Source organism: Sciurus carolinensis, chromosome 8 (genome assembly GCF_902686445.1).
Source record: "Sciurus carolinensis chromosome 8, mSciCar1.2, whole genome shotgun sequence".
Classification (NCBI taxonomy): Eukaryota; Metazoa; Chordata; class Mammalia; order Rodentia; family Sciuridae; genus Sciurus; species Sciurus carolinensis.
Genome location: NC_062220.1, coordinates 75235355 through 75255797, shown reverse-complemented (window position 1 = coordinate 75255797; position 20443 = coordinate 75235355). Strand labels below are relative to the sequence as shown.

Sequence of the window (20443 nt, the reverse complement as noted above, 5' to 3'; positions counted from 1 at the left end):
CATGCTTAACTTTGCAAATTGGACATTAACCTGTAAGTAATAAAGGACCATTAAAGGAGGTTAGATGTAGTGAACTTAAATACAGAGGGACTTTTATGGTGCAGATAATTTAACAAAAAGGGAGCTTGTTACAAATGAATGAGGCAAGACAGGAGAAGGTCTGAGGTAATGCAGTGGCCAGAGAGTTGGAGACAAAGGATATTTTGCTTTTAGAATATCATGTGAAATTCATACTAATTGTCACTTTTTTCAATAAATTTTAAAGAAAAATTATTATATTCCAAAAGTTTCCTTAGCTCACTTCTAAAAAGTTTTTCAGTTTGTGGCTAAAATATCCCTAGATATGTGTCCTTGGTAATTAACCAAAAAGTTAATATTTTATCAAGCAAGGAAAAGCAGCATTTTATATTTGAATACTAGCAACAATAGAGAAAACTGAAGGACAAAATGATATTGTCTATGTTTCTCAGTGGTGTTTTGGTTGAGCCAGAATATACAAGGAAAGTTTAAGGTAGTGAGTTTTTGGAAGAAAATAAAACAATATACAGCCAAAACATGTGTTTTTCTATTGTTGACATCTATGTCCGTGTGTAAATTGAATACAGCTGTGTTTTTATATGGTGGAATTATTGCAAGCATTGCTTGTTTCTCAGAGCAGACATCAAATATCATTTGGTAAAAAGGTCCCCAGCGTGCATCAATAGTGATTTTCCTCAGGCAGTTGTGTACTCTATCTTGAAGTTGGATAACAGCATTAAAGTAGATTATTTTCTAGGGATTAAAGGTTTGAAAGATATTAGTTCCTTGCCAGTACTCATCAATTTCCAGGAAGTGCCTGAGACTGAAGTTATTATTTTTTAATGAATAGAAGAAAATTGTATAATTGGTAAGCACCCATATTCTTAATTCAATAAAAAGTCTGAATATGTATTATGTCAGGGCTTCTTCAGGAAAGGAGTTAATAGATGGGAAATCATTTTTTTGGAGTGAGTTTCTGCTTTCTTAAACGGGGCACAGAACCTTGCAAAGATAAATTTATTAATTTGTAATGATCAATATTCTAGGAAATATCTGTTTCTGTTGAAAAAGTCCCAGGTCAGGCAGATGGAGAAAATCATTCAGTTGCATTTTTCCTTAATCATTATTGCATCCCAAAGGTGAAGGAAAGAATGGTCTTTTATTTTATTCCTTCTTAATTCTTTCTCCTCTTCATTTGCACTTACATTTGTGTTGGAAATTTTTTTTTCTAAAAGACAAAAACATATCTTGTTTCCTGACAAAGATAAGAAAACATGGCCTACAAAATTGACTTTTTCTGTTTTGGGGTTTGGAATATTTGCCCTGTCCTAAAAAATAGTAATAATGTGGATTCTCCCCACCACCTTTCTTTTTTATTCTCTGACCCTAATTTTCCAGAAATCCACAACAATAAAGTACTAAGCTAGAAGAAAACCCAGATGGAATATTTGTGCTCCATTCCCAAAGACCGTATTTCTTTCTTTAGAGGGAGATGAGAACTAATATGAAACTGACCATATAATGTAAGAATGGTAAATTAAGGGGTAAACACACAAACAAACTTCATTCAGCATATGCTAAAAAATAACAATAGCAGTAATAGTAGTATTTTTATTTGCTTCCTATATGTGTCAAACATTGCCCTAAATAACTTGGTCTGGTTACTATTGCATAATAAACCACCAGTGCTTAGTGGTATAAAACAACCATTTTTTTCGCACTCCTGGACTGGTGAATCAGAAACTTAGAATGGGTGTAGTAAGGTGGCTTGTTCCTGTTTCATATTGTCTGGTGCCTTAGCTGGGAAGACTCCAATCTTGGAGAATGGGGTAGTTGACAGTTTGGGCTAGAATCATCTGAAGACATCCTTGTTGTAGTTCTCTTTTGCATATTTGGGGATTAATGCTGGCTGTTGACTGGGGCATTAACTAGCTTGTTGCCTGGTACCCACAAAAGGCTTCCCCAAGCAGGAGAAAGTTGGGTCAGGATAAACCTCTAAGGGGTTCTAGCTAGTCTGCACATGACTAGCTCGGGCTTTCTTAGGATGTGTTGGCTAGCTTCCAAGAACTAGTATACAAGAAAAAGGTTAAAGTGACATTTTTATAATGTAGACACGGAAATAGTATAGCATCACTTCTGTCCACTGTTTTAGTTAAGGAAGTTACCTTACTACAAGTGCAAGGGCATAGAATCATCTTTTAAAGACATTTAACAGGGTTCTATGAAACCATGTGAAAAGAACAATTTTACTGCCATTGTTCTTGGAAAATAGAACCTACCCAACCACTTCACATTTAGAATTTTATGTTTAAAAGGATCTTATTCCTATCCCCATTTTTACCTAATCTGCCAGTTTTTATTGTAAAAGTGTTCTTAAACTAATATGTGAAAAGAAGGAACTGGAATTCACTTAAAGTAATTTGTTAAACTGAAAAAATAAAATAATAATACAAATTCAAAATCCTGACTTTAAAATGCTCAGAATACAAAGCTGGTAATATCTCTTTTTTGTATCACCAAAGATTTCCTTTGAATTTTTTATTTTAGATTTTTCTAATATGTTAGCAGTGTCCCAAAATAACACAATTATGAATCTTATATTAAGCCACCCACATAATCTTTTGAAAAGTTTGTAGATTTGTACACTTCCCCCGAGAATACATATTATTTATATATATATATTTATATACATATATATGTCCAAATGCTACAATTACATCTTAAATATTTATTTATAAAAGCACAAGAAAATAACCCTTATTGAGAATCTTTTGTTGTATGTTATGTGCAAGTTATTTGGTTAAATGCTAATACCTCTATGAGGTGGGTGGTTGTTATCCACTTTTCATGAGAAAGGAAATTGAGGCTGAGTTAGGTTAAGTGATTCAATTCACACAGCGTAAAAAAAATGCCTCAGAATGTGAAGGGGAATTCAGGTTCATCTGATTCAAATTGGAAAAATATAATTATTTGTCCTTTAGTTATCATTATAAAAAAAAGAAAAAAAAAAAAGACTCAATTGCACATTCTTCTTTGCACCTCTCACAATCACACCTTTCACAGAGTTGGTATTTTATGTCTTCATTCCTAAACTCAGTTGCAGTAACACGAAAACTTTTAGGGTCTAACCTGCTCAGACTCAAAAAAAAAAAATGGCTATTGCAGAGGTCACCAGTGACAACCATGTTGCCATTGGATCCTTCATTCATCATCCTGATGTATTACTCAGCAACTTTAGAAAAGTGCCTTGTACCTTCTCCTTGAAGGATTTTTTTTTCCCCTTTTTTCTTGTCTTCTTGGACACCACATTGTTCTAGTTGTTTGTTGGAGGTGGAGTGAGGGAAGTGAGGGAGGTGTGTTTTCCACAGCTGACCTCTAAATGTGGGAACCCCCTTAGAGGTTTATCCTGGACCGTCTTTCTCCTACTACACTCTTGCCCCAGATATGTTGGATAGTTTATCCTTACCACTTCAGATGCCTCATTTGCCCTTTCTCATCTTGCTCTTTGCCTCATGAGGCTGTTTTACAGTGGTGAGATTATGGTAGAGGCCTTTACCCTCGGCTCATGTTGAGTTTGGTTAATGTGAGACACTGGAGGAGATGGGAGATTTGGAGAAAAATAATTACCCCAGCTGCCCAACTAAGGTCACTCTAAGAGGGTTGGGTATTTTTCATAAGGGAATGGCTCTTATCTCAACTTATTTTATGCTGCTGGAGCAGAATCTCTAAAATTTGTTCATTTGTTTTCTTTTAGTTCTAGTTTCTGAGAAATCCAAGATCAAGGTGCTAACATCTGGCCACAGCCTTCTTGCTGTGTCATCCTAGAGCAGAAGGCAGAAGGGCAAAGAGGCAAAAGAGTCAAAAAGTGCCTATTAAAAATGGCCTTAATCCTACCCATGAAGGCAGAACAGCCCAATCACTTCTTGAAAGCCCCAGATCTTAATACTGATACAATGATGATTACATTTTAACATGAAGCTAAATGGGGCAGGCATTCAGATCTTAGTAGCTTTTAATCAGAGAGCTCTCTACATAGCTATTCTAGGTCTGTTAGTTGAAACATCCTGTCTTTTCAGGATGTTGATAAGCCAACTTTCAGCTTTAGACTTGATAAGCTCCCAACTATTGTTAGTACCAGATGTCACATCAGCCTCTATTAACTTTCCACATCCTTGACTATACTTCCTATATAATCCTTTCATTTTAAGAGTATCCACTGTTTTGTGCTGGGAGTTTGATACCTGGAATCCTTTACTAGGAAACACTGAGACCAAATTAGGGATGTACATGCTCACCAGTAAGTATTCCTCTTAAACATAAAAAGAAGGAAAAATAGAGCAGGAGAGGGTACGGAAACCCTTCAGGTTATGATGCACATCTGACACAGGTGAAAAGGGAGTGGGAGATGCAAGACCAGTCAGGAGCAGCCTGAGGCTACACACAGATCTGATATATTTTCAGTCAGTCTGATGGGGAACTTTGGAACAAATATCAACCAGTTAGGAGTCCCTGTTGCACAGGAATGTCATAAACTATCTGTAAAGTTTGACCTTGGCTTAAAAACAAAGTCAGTTTCTAAAGACAGCAAGGAGGAAAGGTTATCAGCTGATTGTAGTCTTTGCAGATGAATGGCAAATTCTCTTTAGCAGAACATAGTGTCACAGCCTCATATTCACCATATAGGACAGACATACCTAACCCAATGGTTAAAATATTACCTGTACTGAATAATTTATAATAATATGCCTTAGCTGTAAACTGATCATCTACTAGTACTTTCAACTAAGATGCCTGATCTTCATCTCAAATATTACAAATGAAAAAAATAAAATATAAGTGTCATTCTTGATCCCCTCATCCTACTCACAACATAAGCTATTCATTATCAAATTCAATTTCAAAAATATGTTGACTTTTTTTTTTTAAAACCTTTGTCCTTACTGCCCATTCCCTAAAGTCATTAGCTCTTACCTTATATTTTAAGCCTCCTAGTTGGTCTTCCCACTCTGTTCTCATCCCCTTTCTTTTAATCAGAATGGACTTCTCAAAATATACATCAAAAAAATTAATCGTCTGCATAACATACTTCAGTGCCTTCATAATCACTTATGGCAGGTTTTACTATCCTTAATATGACCTCTAGAGATTTTCACTGATCTAGTTCTTAACTATTTTTCCACCCTATTCTTGTGACCTGCTGCTTCTTGTTCACCAGGGTCCAATCACAATTATCATCTTCAGACTTGCTTTAGTCAGATTTTTCACTACTATGACCAAAAGACCTGATGTGAACAGTAAGAGGAAGAAGATTTTATTTTGGCACTCAAGGTTTGAGTCCACAGAGGGCTGACTTCATAGCTCTGGACCTGAGTTGTGGCATGACACCACAACCAGGCAGGATGTGGCAGAGGAAGGCAGCTCAGGACATGGCCACCAGGAAGCAGAGTGAGAGCTTGAATCACCTAGAACAAAATGTATATCACAAAGACTTGCCCTCTGTGACCCACCTCACACACTACCTGCCTACAGTTACCATCCAGTTAATACATATTAGGGGATTAATGCCCTAACGAAGGCTCTCATAACCTAGTCATTTCCTTCTAAGTTTTTTGCATTGTCTCACAAATGAGCTTTTGGGGGACACCTCCTATTTAAACCACAACAGAGAGCTTCTAGTATTTCTACTTTTTTTCTCGGTTCTCAGAATGGTTTAATTTTACTCAAGTGTATAATCATTAATTCACTTTTATTATTTAGTTTAAGTAAATCTTCTTTTATATGTTGCTCTTTGAACATTCCAAACTAAATCAGGAAATCCTGGTGTACTTTTATAGAATCCAGTTGCCTATATTTTTCCCCATATAGCTTATCATAGTTTACAATTATTTAATTTGTATACTTGGTTGATTTAATATAGATCTTTCACTTTTGACAAGATCCAGGAGTTAAGTGACCTTATCTATTTAGCACTCAGTACATGCCCATATTCTGATACAATGCCTAGCGTACCACTGGGTCTCATTTTAAATTATTTTCATGGTTAAATAAATAAATACCTATAAATCAAATTATTGAATTAATATTCTGTTTAATTTGATTTTACCTTTCATTCAGCAATTCTATGATTATGATTTGACCCTCCATTTTTTTCACCCCCAAGATTTTTTTCACTGCTACTTTACAATTTGAAGTTGATGACCCTGGAAATCTAGTCAATATTTCCAGAAGTCATAACATCTTAAATTTATATACATGTGTTCTTCAGTGTGCCATAATGTTTACCAACATTTATTTGATGATTGAAATCATGACATACTGACCTGTGATACATTTGTAAATATTTATACTTAATGTGACTAACACTGCATCCAAGGGTTATAAGACTCATTTATCTAGATTTTGCCTAATAGCTTCTTCACCGGGTAAACGATTCCTTCCTTAACTATGGAGACTGTTTTAGCCCAGGTAAAATGGGCCAAAGAATCTTCTTCAACTCCTCCGACATAATTATTTCCTGCCACCAACTAGGCAACGTGCCACGTCTGTTGACTCGATGAGAAAGCCAGAATTAGACTGCTTTCCAGAAGCCAATAAAGTGGATCCCTCCTGGCACTCATTTTATGTGCCTAAAGAAAGCCTTCTGCAGGGAAACAGGAAATCTGTGAATGCACCATAGGGTTCTCAGTTGAACAGTGTTGCATTTTTTCTACACATTTATGAAGAGGCAGAGACTATGAGAAAGTACGGCCATCATTTTCATCACTTTCTGAGGCATGAAGAAAAGCCCTGCCTCTGGATTTGATATTATACCAGCAGCATGCCTCTTTTGACAAGCTTGGGATATATTGATTCCACTAGTTAAAAGATTTGACTGGATAACTACTCTCCATCTGCACTTCAGCTCATTTAAGTATATGAAAATCAAATTTAAATCCTTAAATCTTTACAAGAATACTGTCTACTCACCAAGTTCTCAGCAGGTCATTCTACTGAAAGTCTCACACTCATTCATACCATCACTCCATCACTGTTTTATTTGTTTCAATATTATATTTTATAATCAATTATTTAACATATTGTTTAATGATTTTTATCTCCTTAGGATAACATAAATGATTTTTTGCCTTGGTGGGATTGATTACCATTACTATTATGATTTATTCTTGTTGGTAAGTCATCAGGCCTCTGGAGATCACTTTAGTTCATGACCATTCAAGAATAGCAAGTGGAATTTGAGAATTAGCCAGGTTAAAGAAAAGAGAGAGTTCAAAAAGCTAGTTAAGAAGTTATTTTAATAACACAAGATAAAGAAAGAAAATAAATGAAGATATTGATGTGTTTTCCAAAATGCAAGTGTAATAAGGTTTGCAATTTTTTTTTTTTTCTCTTTTGGTAGTCCTTTCATTCTTCCTTACTGCCTTCAGGATAATGTCCTGACTTCTTTACTAAGTATCATTTTAAAACCAGGTCTCTTGCTGGTTTCTCTAACGAATATGTCTCTGCTCCAATCAAATTTTATTTACAAAAACAGGAAGTGTCCCAGATCTATTCTGCTGTTAGTTATATGCCTAGCCAGGTCTATCTTACTGTGCTCTACTATGCTTAGCACCTGGTTTCCCTTCTCAAGTTTATTTATTATTAATAATACAAGAAACTGTGAAATTTATAGCAAACATGTCAACATTTCTGGTAGGGAGCTGGAGGAAGACATAAAAAATGCTTAAAAGAACACTTCCCAACTTTTTTATTAATAATTTCTGTATGCCTCAACCAATATCTACTTACATCTTTATTGGTTATTTCTCCATGAACAAAACCTGGGTGTAGTCATTTTGATGGATATACATTCACTTAATAAAATGAAGGTTCTGTTACCAAGGAAGCAAGGGGGAATGGCTATCAAGTGAACTTCTAGCAGTCTCTGCCACACTTACCAGATTCCAGTCACTTAATGTCAGTCACCTTACTTATAAAAATAGGAAACTGTCTTTCTTCAGTTGTTTTGTAAAACTTCAATGATCTAATATCTAATGTAAATGCTAGTAGGAGAGTGCCATACTGTACGCTCTCAATAAAATCGACATATTATTGAAATTGATATAATCTGCATCTTTTCTGTTTCAATCTTTGTCATATATACAGTGACTAGAATGCTGACTGGCACATACTGGGACACAACAAAGATTTTTTTGAATAAATAATTTAACTGCCATTATCATCAGTGAAGATTTGGAGATTATAAGCAACAATCTGATTTGAACCCACTTAATGTTTGATTTTTAAAAAATATTTATTTTAAAAAGTTGATTAAAATAATAATTGCACATATATATGGAGCACAACAGGATATCTTGGCATATAACTACATTTAATCCTTTTTTTGGCACCAGGAATTAAATCCAGCTTCCATATCCCCAGCTCTTTTAAAAATATTTTATTTAGAAACAGGGTCTCGCAGAGTTGCTTGGGGCCTCACTAAGTTGCTGAGGCTGGTTTTAAACTCATGATCCTCCTTGGCTCAACCTCCCAAACCCTTTGGATTACAGTTGTGCGCCACCACACCTGGCTACATTTAATCCTTTATTAAAGAATATCACTAGCTTCTGGAAAGGACAAGACGGCTGGCGATCCAGGCTCTGACAGGCACAGGTATCCAATTATTTCTGTAATGAATTAGTTACAACTGCTTTCACCCTGTCCTTGAACCACTCTCCACTCCACATTTAAAGCCCCAAGAGACTGTAATGTGCCAAATGTGACTGAATCATCTGTCCCTCTTTGGATAAGGGAAGACAGAACAAGTCATTTTATACCCAAACTGCATGTAACTGGAGAGAAGCAGAGAGTTAGGATGAAATCAGTGTGAAGAATGGAATCCACAGGAAGAAACTGGGTGGATGACTCTAGAAATGTCCATCGCATGTCCCCATTTTTTTCAGTTTACTTTGCAATTTGTCCTCTGTTACCATTCTAAGATCATTCTTCTTTGTTCATTAAGTAACAAACTACCACCTTACAAAGCCAAGTGCAGGAACCCTGAACAAATAAGACCAAAGAGAACAGGTTTAAATTTCTTCTTCTTTATTTATTTATTCTTGTTCAAGACAGGTTAACAAGGATGGGACACTGGGGTCCTGGGGTTGATATTGGAGAACAATGAAGAGATGTTAAGCCAAGGAAGGCCCTAAAACCAAATGAGCCCTGACTGAATAAATACTCTGATTTTAGCTAATATCACTATATAAATAAACCTTTCACTGATGCAATTTCAGAAACTAAGCAATTTCTTCCAAATACTTCATTTTCTCAAAAGATTACAGTGCCAGTTGGGTTGATTGCTAAACAATTGATTATAGTCTCTGATAAAAAGTTGAAACCAGATGGATTTTCACTTTGTTTATCTTTACAGATTTGTCAGTGAATCTAAGTCCATGACAACCTAGGTATTTATTTTAAAACATGATTCACACTAGAGTCATCTACTATCATTAAGCAAGCCTTTCAAACATTTGGAATGCTTTAATTTGGCAAATGTATTCAGATTTACAACTAAAGTTATTGTCTTCCTTTGATAGAATAAAAATTATAGAAATCTCAAAATTTACTTGCACGATGGCAAATATTATGCTATAGCTGAGCTCTATTCCAAAAAATTACTGGAAATCTAGTAAATTAGCAGTTCTATACTTGAGAGGTGATAATGCTTATTTTGACTCCCTTACATTTTTAGTTTTAATTTCATTCATGTATATGATTTGGTATTAGGAAATATGTATAAAATTCCATTAAAGAATAAAAATAAAATTAAGGGTTATCATTCAAAATAACTTTGAAATACATGACTTCAAAATTGACAATCCTTAATATTTTATAACTTAATTTTTTTCCTTTGTGCAATAATGCTAATCTTTTGATCTATATGTTTTTCTTTTCTCAGTGTTTTAACACATTATTGAAACTGCAAACATCTACCACAGTTTCATGTGGACAGATTGTATGTTTTGAAAGCTTCAGATATTTTATCATGAAACATGCCATGTGGAATCTTTGAAGCATAGAGTTCTGCCCAACACCTGAATAAAGAATCCCTCTCCTGGTATGAAAGAGAACTCATCTCCACCATGACAAATCAGGAAAAATGGGCCCACCTCAGCCCCTCAGAATTTTCCCAACTTCAGAAATATGCTGAGTGTAAGTATACACATGGATAATGTGACTTTATTTGGCATTTTTGTAAAACAAAGTATCATTCATTTACAAGGATAGATCTTAGATACTGTTTATCAGAAGTATGTATAGATGCAGGTGTGTCTTATGTTCACAAGTCCGTTGATTGAAGACTACCTTTTTGGCATGAGGAAAAGGAAAAGATAAATATCAAATCTAGAAAAAAAGAAACAGGCTCTGAGAGGCAAAACTAAGCTTGAAAAACACTCCACCTGTAGTAGAAGTAAAGCAAAAACAGACTGACAGAGTGGAGACTGGTGATGTTGTACCAGAAAAGTAGAGCACCGACAGGAACAGGAAGACAGCAATGAGGAGGAAAAAGCAGTACTGGACTGGGGTCCATATGGCCTGACACACTTTTTCTTTCTGTTAACCTATCATTTCAAAAAGGCCTGGCTGTAGGGAGTCATAGATACATTACAGTTATTACAGTGAGAGATTGCAAAGAAGGAGCACATGTCAAGAACTTAAGCCAACATGGAACTGTTTATACTGATAAAAATGATAAAAACGATAATGCAGTGCATAGTGTGGTATTTTAAATTCAGTTTTTAAAATTAATGGCAGTAGGATTTTATTTACAAGAAGTTTGTTTTTAATCATATATTTTCAGGAACATATCTTTTTCATAAAGCAAATTTAGCCTATAAATATGAAGAGCAGTTGGGTCAAGGTACTCAAAAAGAGAAAAGGAAACAAATAATAAATAGGAAGCAGCAAAAGAATGGAAGGATGATAAGTAGAAAAAATGTAAGGCATAGAGAATGTGATATGAATGTTGAGAGTGGAGGGAGTAACATGGTGATTGACAGGATAAAGAAATAGAAAAGAGAAAAGTACCAGTAGCACACAACAGTAAAAGAGGCAAAAATCGAAGCATTTGGTGCTATTTATGCAAAGAGATGGTGTGGCACACAGGAGATGAGCATTAGGAATGAGTTGAATAATATGAAGGAGAAGTAGAGAAGAAGGTTAAATGCAGAGGAGGAATTTAGAATACAAAGAAATAGATGTGATGAAAGTGGTGAATACTAGCCCATTTACAGGGTACATACTATGATCCAGGAACAATGGTAAGTCCTCCATATTCTGACAAGGACAGCTTCAAAGATATGCTAGAACCTTTTTAATGAGAGGACTAAGTTACATGAGTGACATTAAGAATGTTTCTGGATATTTGCAAGAAGTTACAAAAACATAATTACATGCCCGCTTTCTTAGTTAATAATTGTAAAAATGTAACTAGTACCATGTTGGGGGGTTCAATAATTTTGACACCAAACTATGGTCCTCAAAACATTAGGAAGCATAATTCATTTGTTTATCATATAAGGAAAAATTAGCGTACAATAGCAAAATTCTTGTTTTTTGCCTGTGGTCTTATACTCAATACTTCCTACATTGATCAAAAAATTATCTACCTATGATTTCTAATTATCATATGCCCTTTGCTACTGTTTTATATTCAATCATTAAGTAAATATATCTGAACGTCTTCTTTAGGGAGAGCATTCTTCCTAGTGCTGCAGGAGATGCAAATATGAACAGATATGTACCCTCCCCTCAGGAATTTACAGTTTTACTGAAGGCCAGAAACTAATGCATAAATAATTCTCCGTCTAGGTAGGGCATTTTAAATGCCACAAGCAAAATCTAAGGTTTGTGGGGCTTTGAATTTCACTCAGAGATGGGAAATGATAGGAAAGTCTTCATGGAAAAAGTAAAATTTGAGAAGTATTAAAAATACTTAAAAATAGGTTTAAATACTTAAAAATAGGTTTAAATAGGTTGAAGATGAAGGACAAAAAATTGATAGGGAAAAATGAAAAGTTGATCATATTTTTGACAAAGGGTGGTGAGTCACATTTTGTATCAGAACAAATTGAGGTAAATTGAGTTAACCTTATAAAAATAAAACAAAATGCATAATGCTAAACTAGATTCAGACAGTGAAGTATCATTGAAGGATTATAAATGATAGAGTGACATTAATAATACTGTGCTTCAGGAAGTTTAATAATGTGACTGAGAAAACATTTTGTGGTTGTGTTTGTCAATTTTTGTTACTATAAGGAATACCTGAGATGATAAATTTGTAAGGAGAAATGGTTTATTTTGGGTCACAACTTAGGAGGTTTCAATGCATAGTGGGTTGTCCCAATTGCTTTTGGTTCTGTTATGAGGCAGCAGGTCATGGTGAGGAGTACATGGCAGAGCAGCTATTCACTTGATGACTGAGAAGTTAAAAAGAAAACGATGAAGGGATTGGGGGATTTCATTATCCCTTCAAAGGCATGCCCTCAGTTACCAGAAAACCTTCCACTAATTCCCATCTCTTAAAATTTCTACCAGCTCCCAGGAGTGCCCAACTTATGACTAAGCTTTATGCACAGGAAGTGATAAAATATGAGAAATGATAGAAATGATGGAGGAAGAGAGAGAGAGAGAGAGAGAGAGAGAGAGAGAGAGAGAGAGAGAGAGAGAGATAGAGAGAAAGGGAGAGGGAGAGAGGTACAGATTTGACTTGGAGGATGGGGGACTATGGTGATATAATCCTTCCAGTACAAAGAAGAATAATATTATGGCATTTGCAGATAAATGGATGGAATTGGAGAATATCATGCTAAGTAAAATAACCAATCCCAAAAAACCAAAAGCCCAATGTTTTCCCTGATAAGTGGATGATGATATATAATGAGGGTGGTGGTGTGGGGGGTGAGAGAAGAATGGAGGAACTTTAGATTACGTAGAGGGAAATGAGAGAGAGGGATCTATGAAAAATGGTGGAATGAGACAGACATCATCACCCTATGTACATGTATGATTACACGAATAGTATGAATCTGCATCATGTACAACCACAGAAATGAAATGATGTATCCTATTTGTATACAACGAATCAAACTGCAGTCTTTAAAAAATAAAAATCCAAAAAAAAGAAACATTGGGTTGGATTATAATTATGTTGAACTTGACTTCATTATTAAAATATGTTCACTGTTGTTTGGGTACTTGCAAGGAAAATGCCCAAGGAATCATTAATATAAAATAGACATACTATTGCTATGATAGCTAAAATATCATTTATAGTTACTCTGTATCAGATACAGACATTCCACTTGAATTGGTAAGCAGAGAGACATTTCTTAGCAAGTATTAAATATAAGAAGCTAACTGTATCTTATTTACTTAAGGGATATGGGGACATATTTTGGCTTACAATGTGGTTACATCCCAGTGAACACATTGTTAGTTGAAAACATGGCAACTTGAAAACATACTCAATACCCCAAACCTACTGAACATTATATTTTAGTAACACATTATGCAGTAGAATACATCACTTGTTTATCTTTGTGATCACATGGCTGTTTGGAGCTGTAGCTCACTGCCACTGCCCAGCATTGCCAAAGAGTATTGTACCACCTAATGTTAACCATGGATAAGATCAAAATTCAGATTCTGAGGCAGGGCTTTTACTGGGTTTGTGTCACTCTTACACTATCAATGTAAAGTAAAAAAAAAAAAAAAAATTTAAGTCAAACCATTGTAAGCAGAGGACCATCTTTATATGTTAGAATACCTGAATTAATAATCAATTTGTGGGAATGCTCAAAACGATTTGATAAATATTATCATAAATGTATTCTTGTATAATAAATTGCCATTGCCAAAAAATAACCGAAAACATACTTATCATCTGAAGATCATAAATGTAGTGGACTTTTCATGCTATTTACTGCATGTCATCAGCTCTACAGGAGTACTTAAAGATCAGATTTTTCTGGAAAAATGAAATTCCTCTACACTCTATTAGAAAAGTGGTATATTAAGATTCTCTTTCTTGATGTTGTTTTTTTCAACAAGAAATTTTTATATGCTTAAATGATTAATTTTTAAAAAAATCTTATTGATTTAAAGCTAAATTTGAAACATGCTAAGTTTATACATGCTGTGTATTAAATAAGTATTTTTTTTTTTTTAATATTGATTGGAGAGGGGCTATGGCACCCATGGGCAAGATAAATGAGATCATAGAAAAGCCAAAAATTTAATAGTGAACCTAGAGGATACCATAAAGGTAATTTCCACAAGTTACTTATCTGATTTAGGGTTCTCACTGCTGTCTCTGCAATATATCCCATTCTTCTGACTTCTAGGCCTTACAATTAACTGGAGATAAATAGAGCAATGCTGACCCAGCAACCCTGGGTAGGCAGCTCGCACGCACATCAGGCAGCTATGTTGAAATCCTGGTCCCACTCTACCTCAGTTTTTGGCAAGTGCCTTACCATTTTCTGTACCTGTTTTAAGTATTAAATTATATGAACTTTATATGTAAAGTAAAGGGGGCAGTACCTGGAAAATTCTTAGTGATACAACTGTAAAAACAGAGGGCAAATGAGTGTGTTCTCTTGACTGTTTGAACATATTGTTGATCAAGTAGAAAAGTGCCCCATTTTGGAGCATGAAGAACTGGTATCTTTTTTTTCTGCTACAAGACTAGATTCTGTTCACAAGGTAGAGCTTCTGGTGCTGTTGGCAGCCTTAGTTCTGTGTTGTCCCCACAAAGGCTGCAGGCAGCTAATGCAGAGCCTGCTGTGGCTGCCTGCAGCATGCTGTGACCATGCTCCGTTTGGGATTTCAGGCTGAGTCACTCCATGCGAAGCGTTTCCATTGATATGTGGGAGGGGAGTATAATTCTCTTCTCTACGTTTTATATAAAGTCATCCAAATTGATGTTATGAGATAGAAAGTTCTCACTCCTGCCGAGTTGAGAATTGAGCTGGTCTCATTATTGGTCTGTCAGTGCTTCCTGCTGTGGTTTCATGGCACAGCAAAGGGTTAAGAAACTCAGTCTTTCATAGATAACAATACCTTCTATGTAAAACCTACATGATATGTTCAAGTGATTCATTATCTGCCCACATATTGTCACTTTGGATTAGCTCTTTGTTTGCCATATATAAAGCATGCTGTATGGCATACAAATTATTTTTGAGAAATACTGCTATTAGGGTGGGAACATTTCTAAACTTTTACAAATTGCATACCATTTATAGCACCCAGGGTCTTGTGCATGCTAGGCAAGCTCTCAACCACTGAGCTACATCCCAAAACCTTCTTTAAATTTTATCGAGATGGTCTCCTATGGTGAATTAAGGACCAATATGCCTAAATGTTTAGATGTCAAATTTATTGCAATAGAGAGGCATTCAGCAAGACTTGGTGGAAAGAACTTCAGCTTCGAAGGCAAACTAATATTTAATGGTATTGAATCCCAGTCCTTTCTTCTAGGTATTGTATGGGATGACCTTGAAAATGTTACATAAACTACCCAGGCCTCAACTTTGTCACCTAGACAAAGTGGAATTATACCCCCAAATGTTTTTTAATATAAGATTTAATGAGACAAGCATCATCATCTTTATAAATAAAGATTCTTAGAGCCCTACCATAAACAACATGTAAGTATTACCTCACTTAATCATCACAATAATCCTGGGAGGGAGATAAAGCATTCTCTCTGAGGATTGAATGTTTCTGGCAGATTATCTGGCACAGATTCCTGACATTGTAAGTGATAACAAAAGTCAAAGCAGTAACAATTCATTTGTGTATCTTATGAAGATTGGTATGTCAATAAATTGGTTATTAGTCACGTTTTCAAAATAGGGAAAGCTAGAACCAAGATTAAGATCCTAATGTCTCCATTAGCCAAAGTCATCTTTCTAGAGGGTTTTTGCATATAATACAATGCAAAGAAGCACAGTTGCTAACTAGGACCTTGGTTCAAATGTGTATTTGTGATCATTCCTTCTGGTGTATTGAACTGGGCCCTATATGAATGTCAATGACATTCCGCCTGACATACAGACAGGCCTTACCATTCTCCATTCTGCCCACACTCATTCCTTCTACCCCTCAAGTTTCCTTCATTCTTCCTTAACTAAACATATGGGAGGGGAAAGAGAGATGAAAATAAAATTAGTAAGGCATTGTAATAAAGGCATAGCTAAGCACTTTTTTTATTTTAAGAACTTTACTCCTCTCCTTAAGGAATGTCTTTCAGATTTGTTTTTTGCTTGATACATACAAGATTGGATAAGGATAGGGGGAGAAGAGAGATTTGACCTTCTCCCATGTATGTATTAATTCATTGTTAAGCAAATTCAGATCATGTGCTAGCTCTTCCCAATTTATCATGCTGAGATTAGCTTTTACTTCTCTCTCATGCCCTGTGTTAGATTGGCTCTATTTTGGGAGGCCAAACCACTTATTGATAATTACCCTCTTTGTACAAGACAAAAGGCTAAATGGCACAGGGCCTTTTAGCATAGTGTCTGAGAACACATAATTTGGTGTCAAATAAAACTGGGTTTGAGGTCTACTGCTGTGATGTGTACCTTAGTTTCCTCATAGGATCATGCTAATGATTAAATGTGAAAATGTTTGTTAAAGTGCTGTGAATTCAATGTTTTTGTTATGATTAGGGTCATGATAGTGTTGTCCGAGGGGGTTTAATACCAGAGGACCTTCCATTACTCTTATTGAGGTTCACTCAAATATGCTACCTATTCAAAATATCTGGACTTACCTAAAATACTTTGACTTTGTCCTAATACTTGATCTGAAATCTGAATCAGCAGCCCTGTTTTTGATGTGTGTCTCTCATTTCTGACCCTGTTTCTTGTGATTCACATTGATTAACTCAGCAGTTCTTGGCTTTGGCCCAGATTTATTTCTGGAATATATGTTGGCTGCATAATCTCTTCTGCCCCATCTCTGGCTCTGTTTTCTATTTGTTGAACTGCTTTAAACTGAATTTCCTTTTGGTTTGCTTTTCTGTTGTCCACATGTCTTAAATATTCCAATACCTAAATCTTGCAATGGTAAAAGACAGTAATAACTATGAATGTTTAAATTCCTGCTATTTTATATCTCCAAAACATGTAATTTTTGATGAATTTTAAACATTTATTATTTTAAAAATTTCAGAATTTCCCCACAAATCAGTTATATTTAGATTTGTGGTTAAACAAATGTTAATAATGAAGTTATGACTTCTATGAAGTTTTGGTTGAGTCAAGCCAGGTTATGCTATCATTAAAATATTCACAAAATCTCAGTGATTTACCAAAACAGAAGTTTATTTCTTACTTATACTTTTGATCTGAGTTAGCAAATTGTCCTCAATTATGTCCTGGGCAGATGGAGCATCCGTCAACTTTAGAAATTGACAGTTGTTGTAGCAGGAAAAAAAGAGGAAAAAGCTTGTGAATTGGGTGCTGGCTCTTAGCCCTTCTCTCTGGTAGTAATAAGCACACATTTCTTTGATCTAAGCAATTCGTATGATCAAATTTAACTTCCAGGAAGTAGGAAAGTACATTCCTTCCATTTTCCCAATGTCAGAAGAACTGAAATATTTCATAAAACCTACTAATTTGATCAGTATCATAGAAGTAAAATATAGCCTATTGTTTACTTTAGAACATTATATAAGTCATTGTAAACTCTTCTAAGCTTCCAGTTCTTCACATGTACAATGAGGATAATAATGCCTCTCTATAAATGATAATTCTTAATTTATTAGTAGCATTATTGTAACAAGTTACAACAAAAATTTTTAAGGCTTATATATCTGAATTTCATACTTCAGCATTAATTCATTATATTTTAAAAGGGGTTATTCACTAGAAATTTCCCCTGTTGCTATCATCTACATTATTGCAAGAAGTGCCACAAGAAAAAAATAACAAAAAGCCAAAAGCAAGTGAGTCTACTGGCTTAATTTTTCACCTTTGTCATTCTATAAGCAAACAGTATTTAGTGACTTTAAATCTTGGGCATTATGTTTGGTTCTGATAATGTAGAAATGAGTAGTAGATACTTTTAATCAAAGAGATTAATAAAGTCTATACAGAAAGATCAATATGGTAGCAAATGATGATAAAGCAATGAAATGGATTATTGGTAAGTTAATCATATGTTAAGATTCTTAGAAAACTTTTAGCTGTGCTTCATGTGGATTAAAGTTAATAGGGGAATTTTAATTTTGATTGAAAGCATTGCAAAGAGGTAAGAGAAAGTCCAAGTAGATATCAGAACATGTGCAGAGGAATTAAAGAATATTACACTTCAGGAAAGAATTGAAGTATGTATTGGTATATGCACATATTTTTTTATGAGTATCTGTGCATACACATGGGCATGCGTTTAAGTGCTGAAGATTTCAGCAACAGTCACGAAAGGTTAGTCCATGAATGCCTTTGGTAAAATATTGTCCATCAACATTTGGAGACATTGAGGATATTAATTTTAGAAATGATGAAATTATAAAATTTGAATTTCAGAAGAAATTAAATGTATAGTATCTTTGATAATGTGCGCTGAGCATAGGAAGATATTTTATTTATACAACTTAATGAAGATGCATAGTTACATGGAAGTTAAAGCATTGCTAACACACAGGAAAGCAGGTGTTAGAGTATTTGCAGGGAAATGAACTGACATCAAGCATCAATTGTATATGGGATCCAAGAAGGGTAGTGTATTTCATCTTAGAGAATTTAAGTCAATGAGGTGCATTCAATCCAGGAAAACAATATAAAAAAGACAAGTTTAGAGAGAAACAGTGTTTTGATTTTGGACAAATGAACTGTCGGACTTAGACATACAGATCTAAATATATAGCTCTAGAGCCCAGAACAGAAATTTGAGCCAGAGATGTGGAATGAGTGTTCCTTTGCATTGTGGGTGTTGTCAAACCATAGGCATAGATGAGATGTTCAGAGAAAGCAGACGAAATAGAGGAAGGAGAGAAAATGCTAGGGAACATTGTATTTATAAGACAGGGGGAAGGGGAGAGATCCATGAAAACAACTAAAAAATAGTAAACAGAAAGAAAGAAGGATACAAGTGTGTGAATGATATTCCCCAATCTAAAGAAGAAATGTGCTTTCATAAGTGAGGTTTAAATTAAGATGATAACCAACATGCATACAGTCTTGAATGTTTAAAGTGTCGGGATTTTTTATGATATGTTTTTAAGAATACTGTGCTGGGTGTGAATGTTCACACTTGTAATCCCTCCCAGTGACTCTGAAGGCTGAGACAGGAGGATCACAAGTTTGAAGCCAGCTTTGGCAACTTAGCAAGACCTTCAGCAATTTAGTGAGACCTGTCTCAAAATAAGAAATAAAAAGGACTGGAAATATAAATTAGTGGTATAGTGTTCCTTGGGTTCAATCTCTAGTACCAAAAGCAAAACAAAACAAACAATGGATTTAGTGGGATGAATGGAAAAGAAAAGTGACAGGAGAATGCTTTTATAGGATCTTGACCATAAAAAGATTAAGGAAATATCATAACTAAAGTAGGGTAATTTGAGGGATTTTATTCTTCCACATAAGTGAGAAATATTTGTAGAGGAAAATGGGGTACAACAGGAATGGAAGTTTATATACAAAAGGAATAACTTGTGAAGAAGGTTGGTAAACCTTTGACCAAATCTAGATTTTTGTTTTGGGTTTAATTTATTTAGATCTTCTCTCTCTGCTGTTTATTTTCTTAACACATTTGTTTTAGCCTTTAGTGAGTTACATAACCCTTCCAAACTTTAAATTTCTGAACTGTGTAATTAAGAAAATAATGACGACTATTTCAAACATTGTTGTAAGACTCAAATAAAATATGTGTAGAAATGCTTTGTAAACAGCAAGCCACCGTATGTAAGTTAATTATCACTTTCGTTGTTACCATTAGGCTGTTCTGAGCTTTCTTTATGCTATGTTTACTTTTTCTGTAGTTCAATATCTCTGCTTTTCCCAAACACATATTTCTACTTTTATTATTTACTGAATTTTGCAGTTTACTTCTATGAGATTATGGGAGAAATGTACTCCAGCTCAAAGCAGCACATTTTTTTCTTTTCTTTTTTAGAACACAGTTTATATTCAAATTTTGAAATCCCTTTTGAATCTTTGCTTAGGCATTTTAGGGAGTAAGGATTATTTTTTATACCCCAAACTGTATTTTATAAGAGATCCACCATGGTGGATCTGAGACATTTTCCCTATGTACAGTGTAATAAGGTGGCCTGTTGCAGATTCATGAATGTTGGAAACATGAGCCTCGTGGGGTAGAGACAAAGAACTTCATTAATCATGTCAAATAAAGCAAGTAGCTCTCACCTCCT

General features: G+C 34.9%; 1 protein-coding gene across 12 annotated transcripts in view; it reads left to right on the top strand.

Moving 5' to 3' along the window:
• Positions 1 to 20443, top strand: part of Dgkb (diacylglycerol kinase beta) — a 640490-nt gene that overhangs the window by 53496 nt on the left and 566551 nt on the right. For all 12 annotated transcript variants that reach the window (XM_047561038.1, XM_047561039.1, XM_047561044.1 and 9 more), the window contains exon 2: positions 9956 to 10209. In XM_047561038.1, the coding sequence (XP_047416994.1) occupies positions 10140 to 10209 (70 nt within the window). In that variant the 5' untranslated portion in view covers positions 9956 to 10139. The remainder of the gene's footprint in view (positions 1 to 9955; positions 10210 to 20443) is intronic.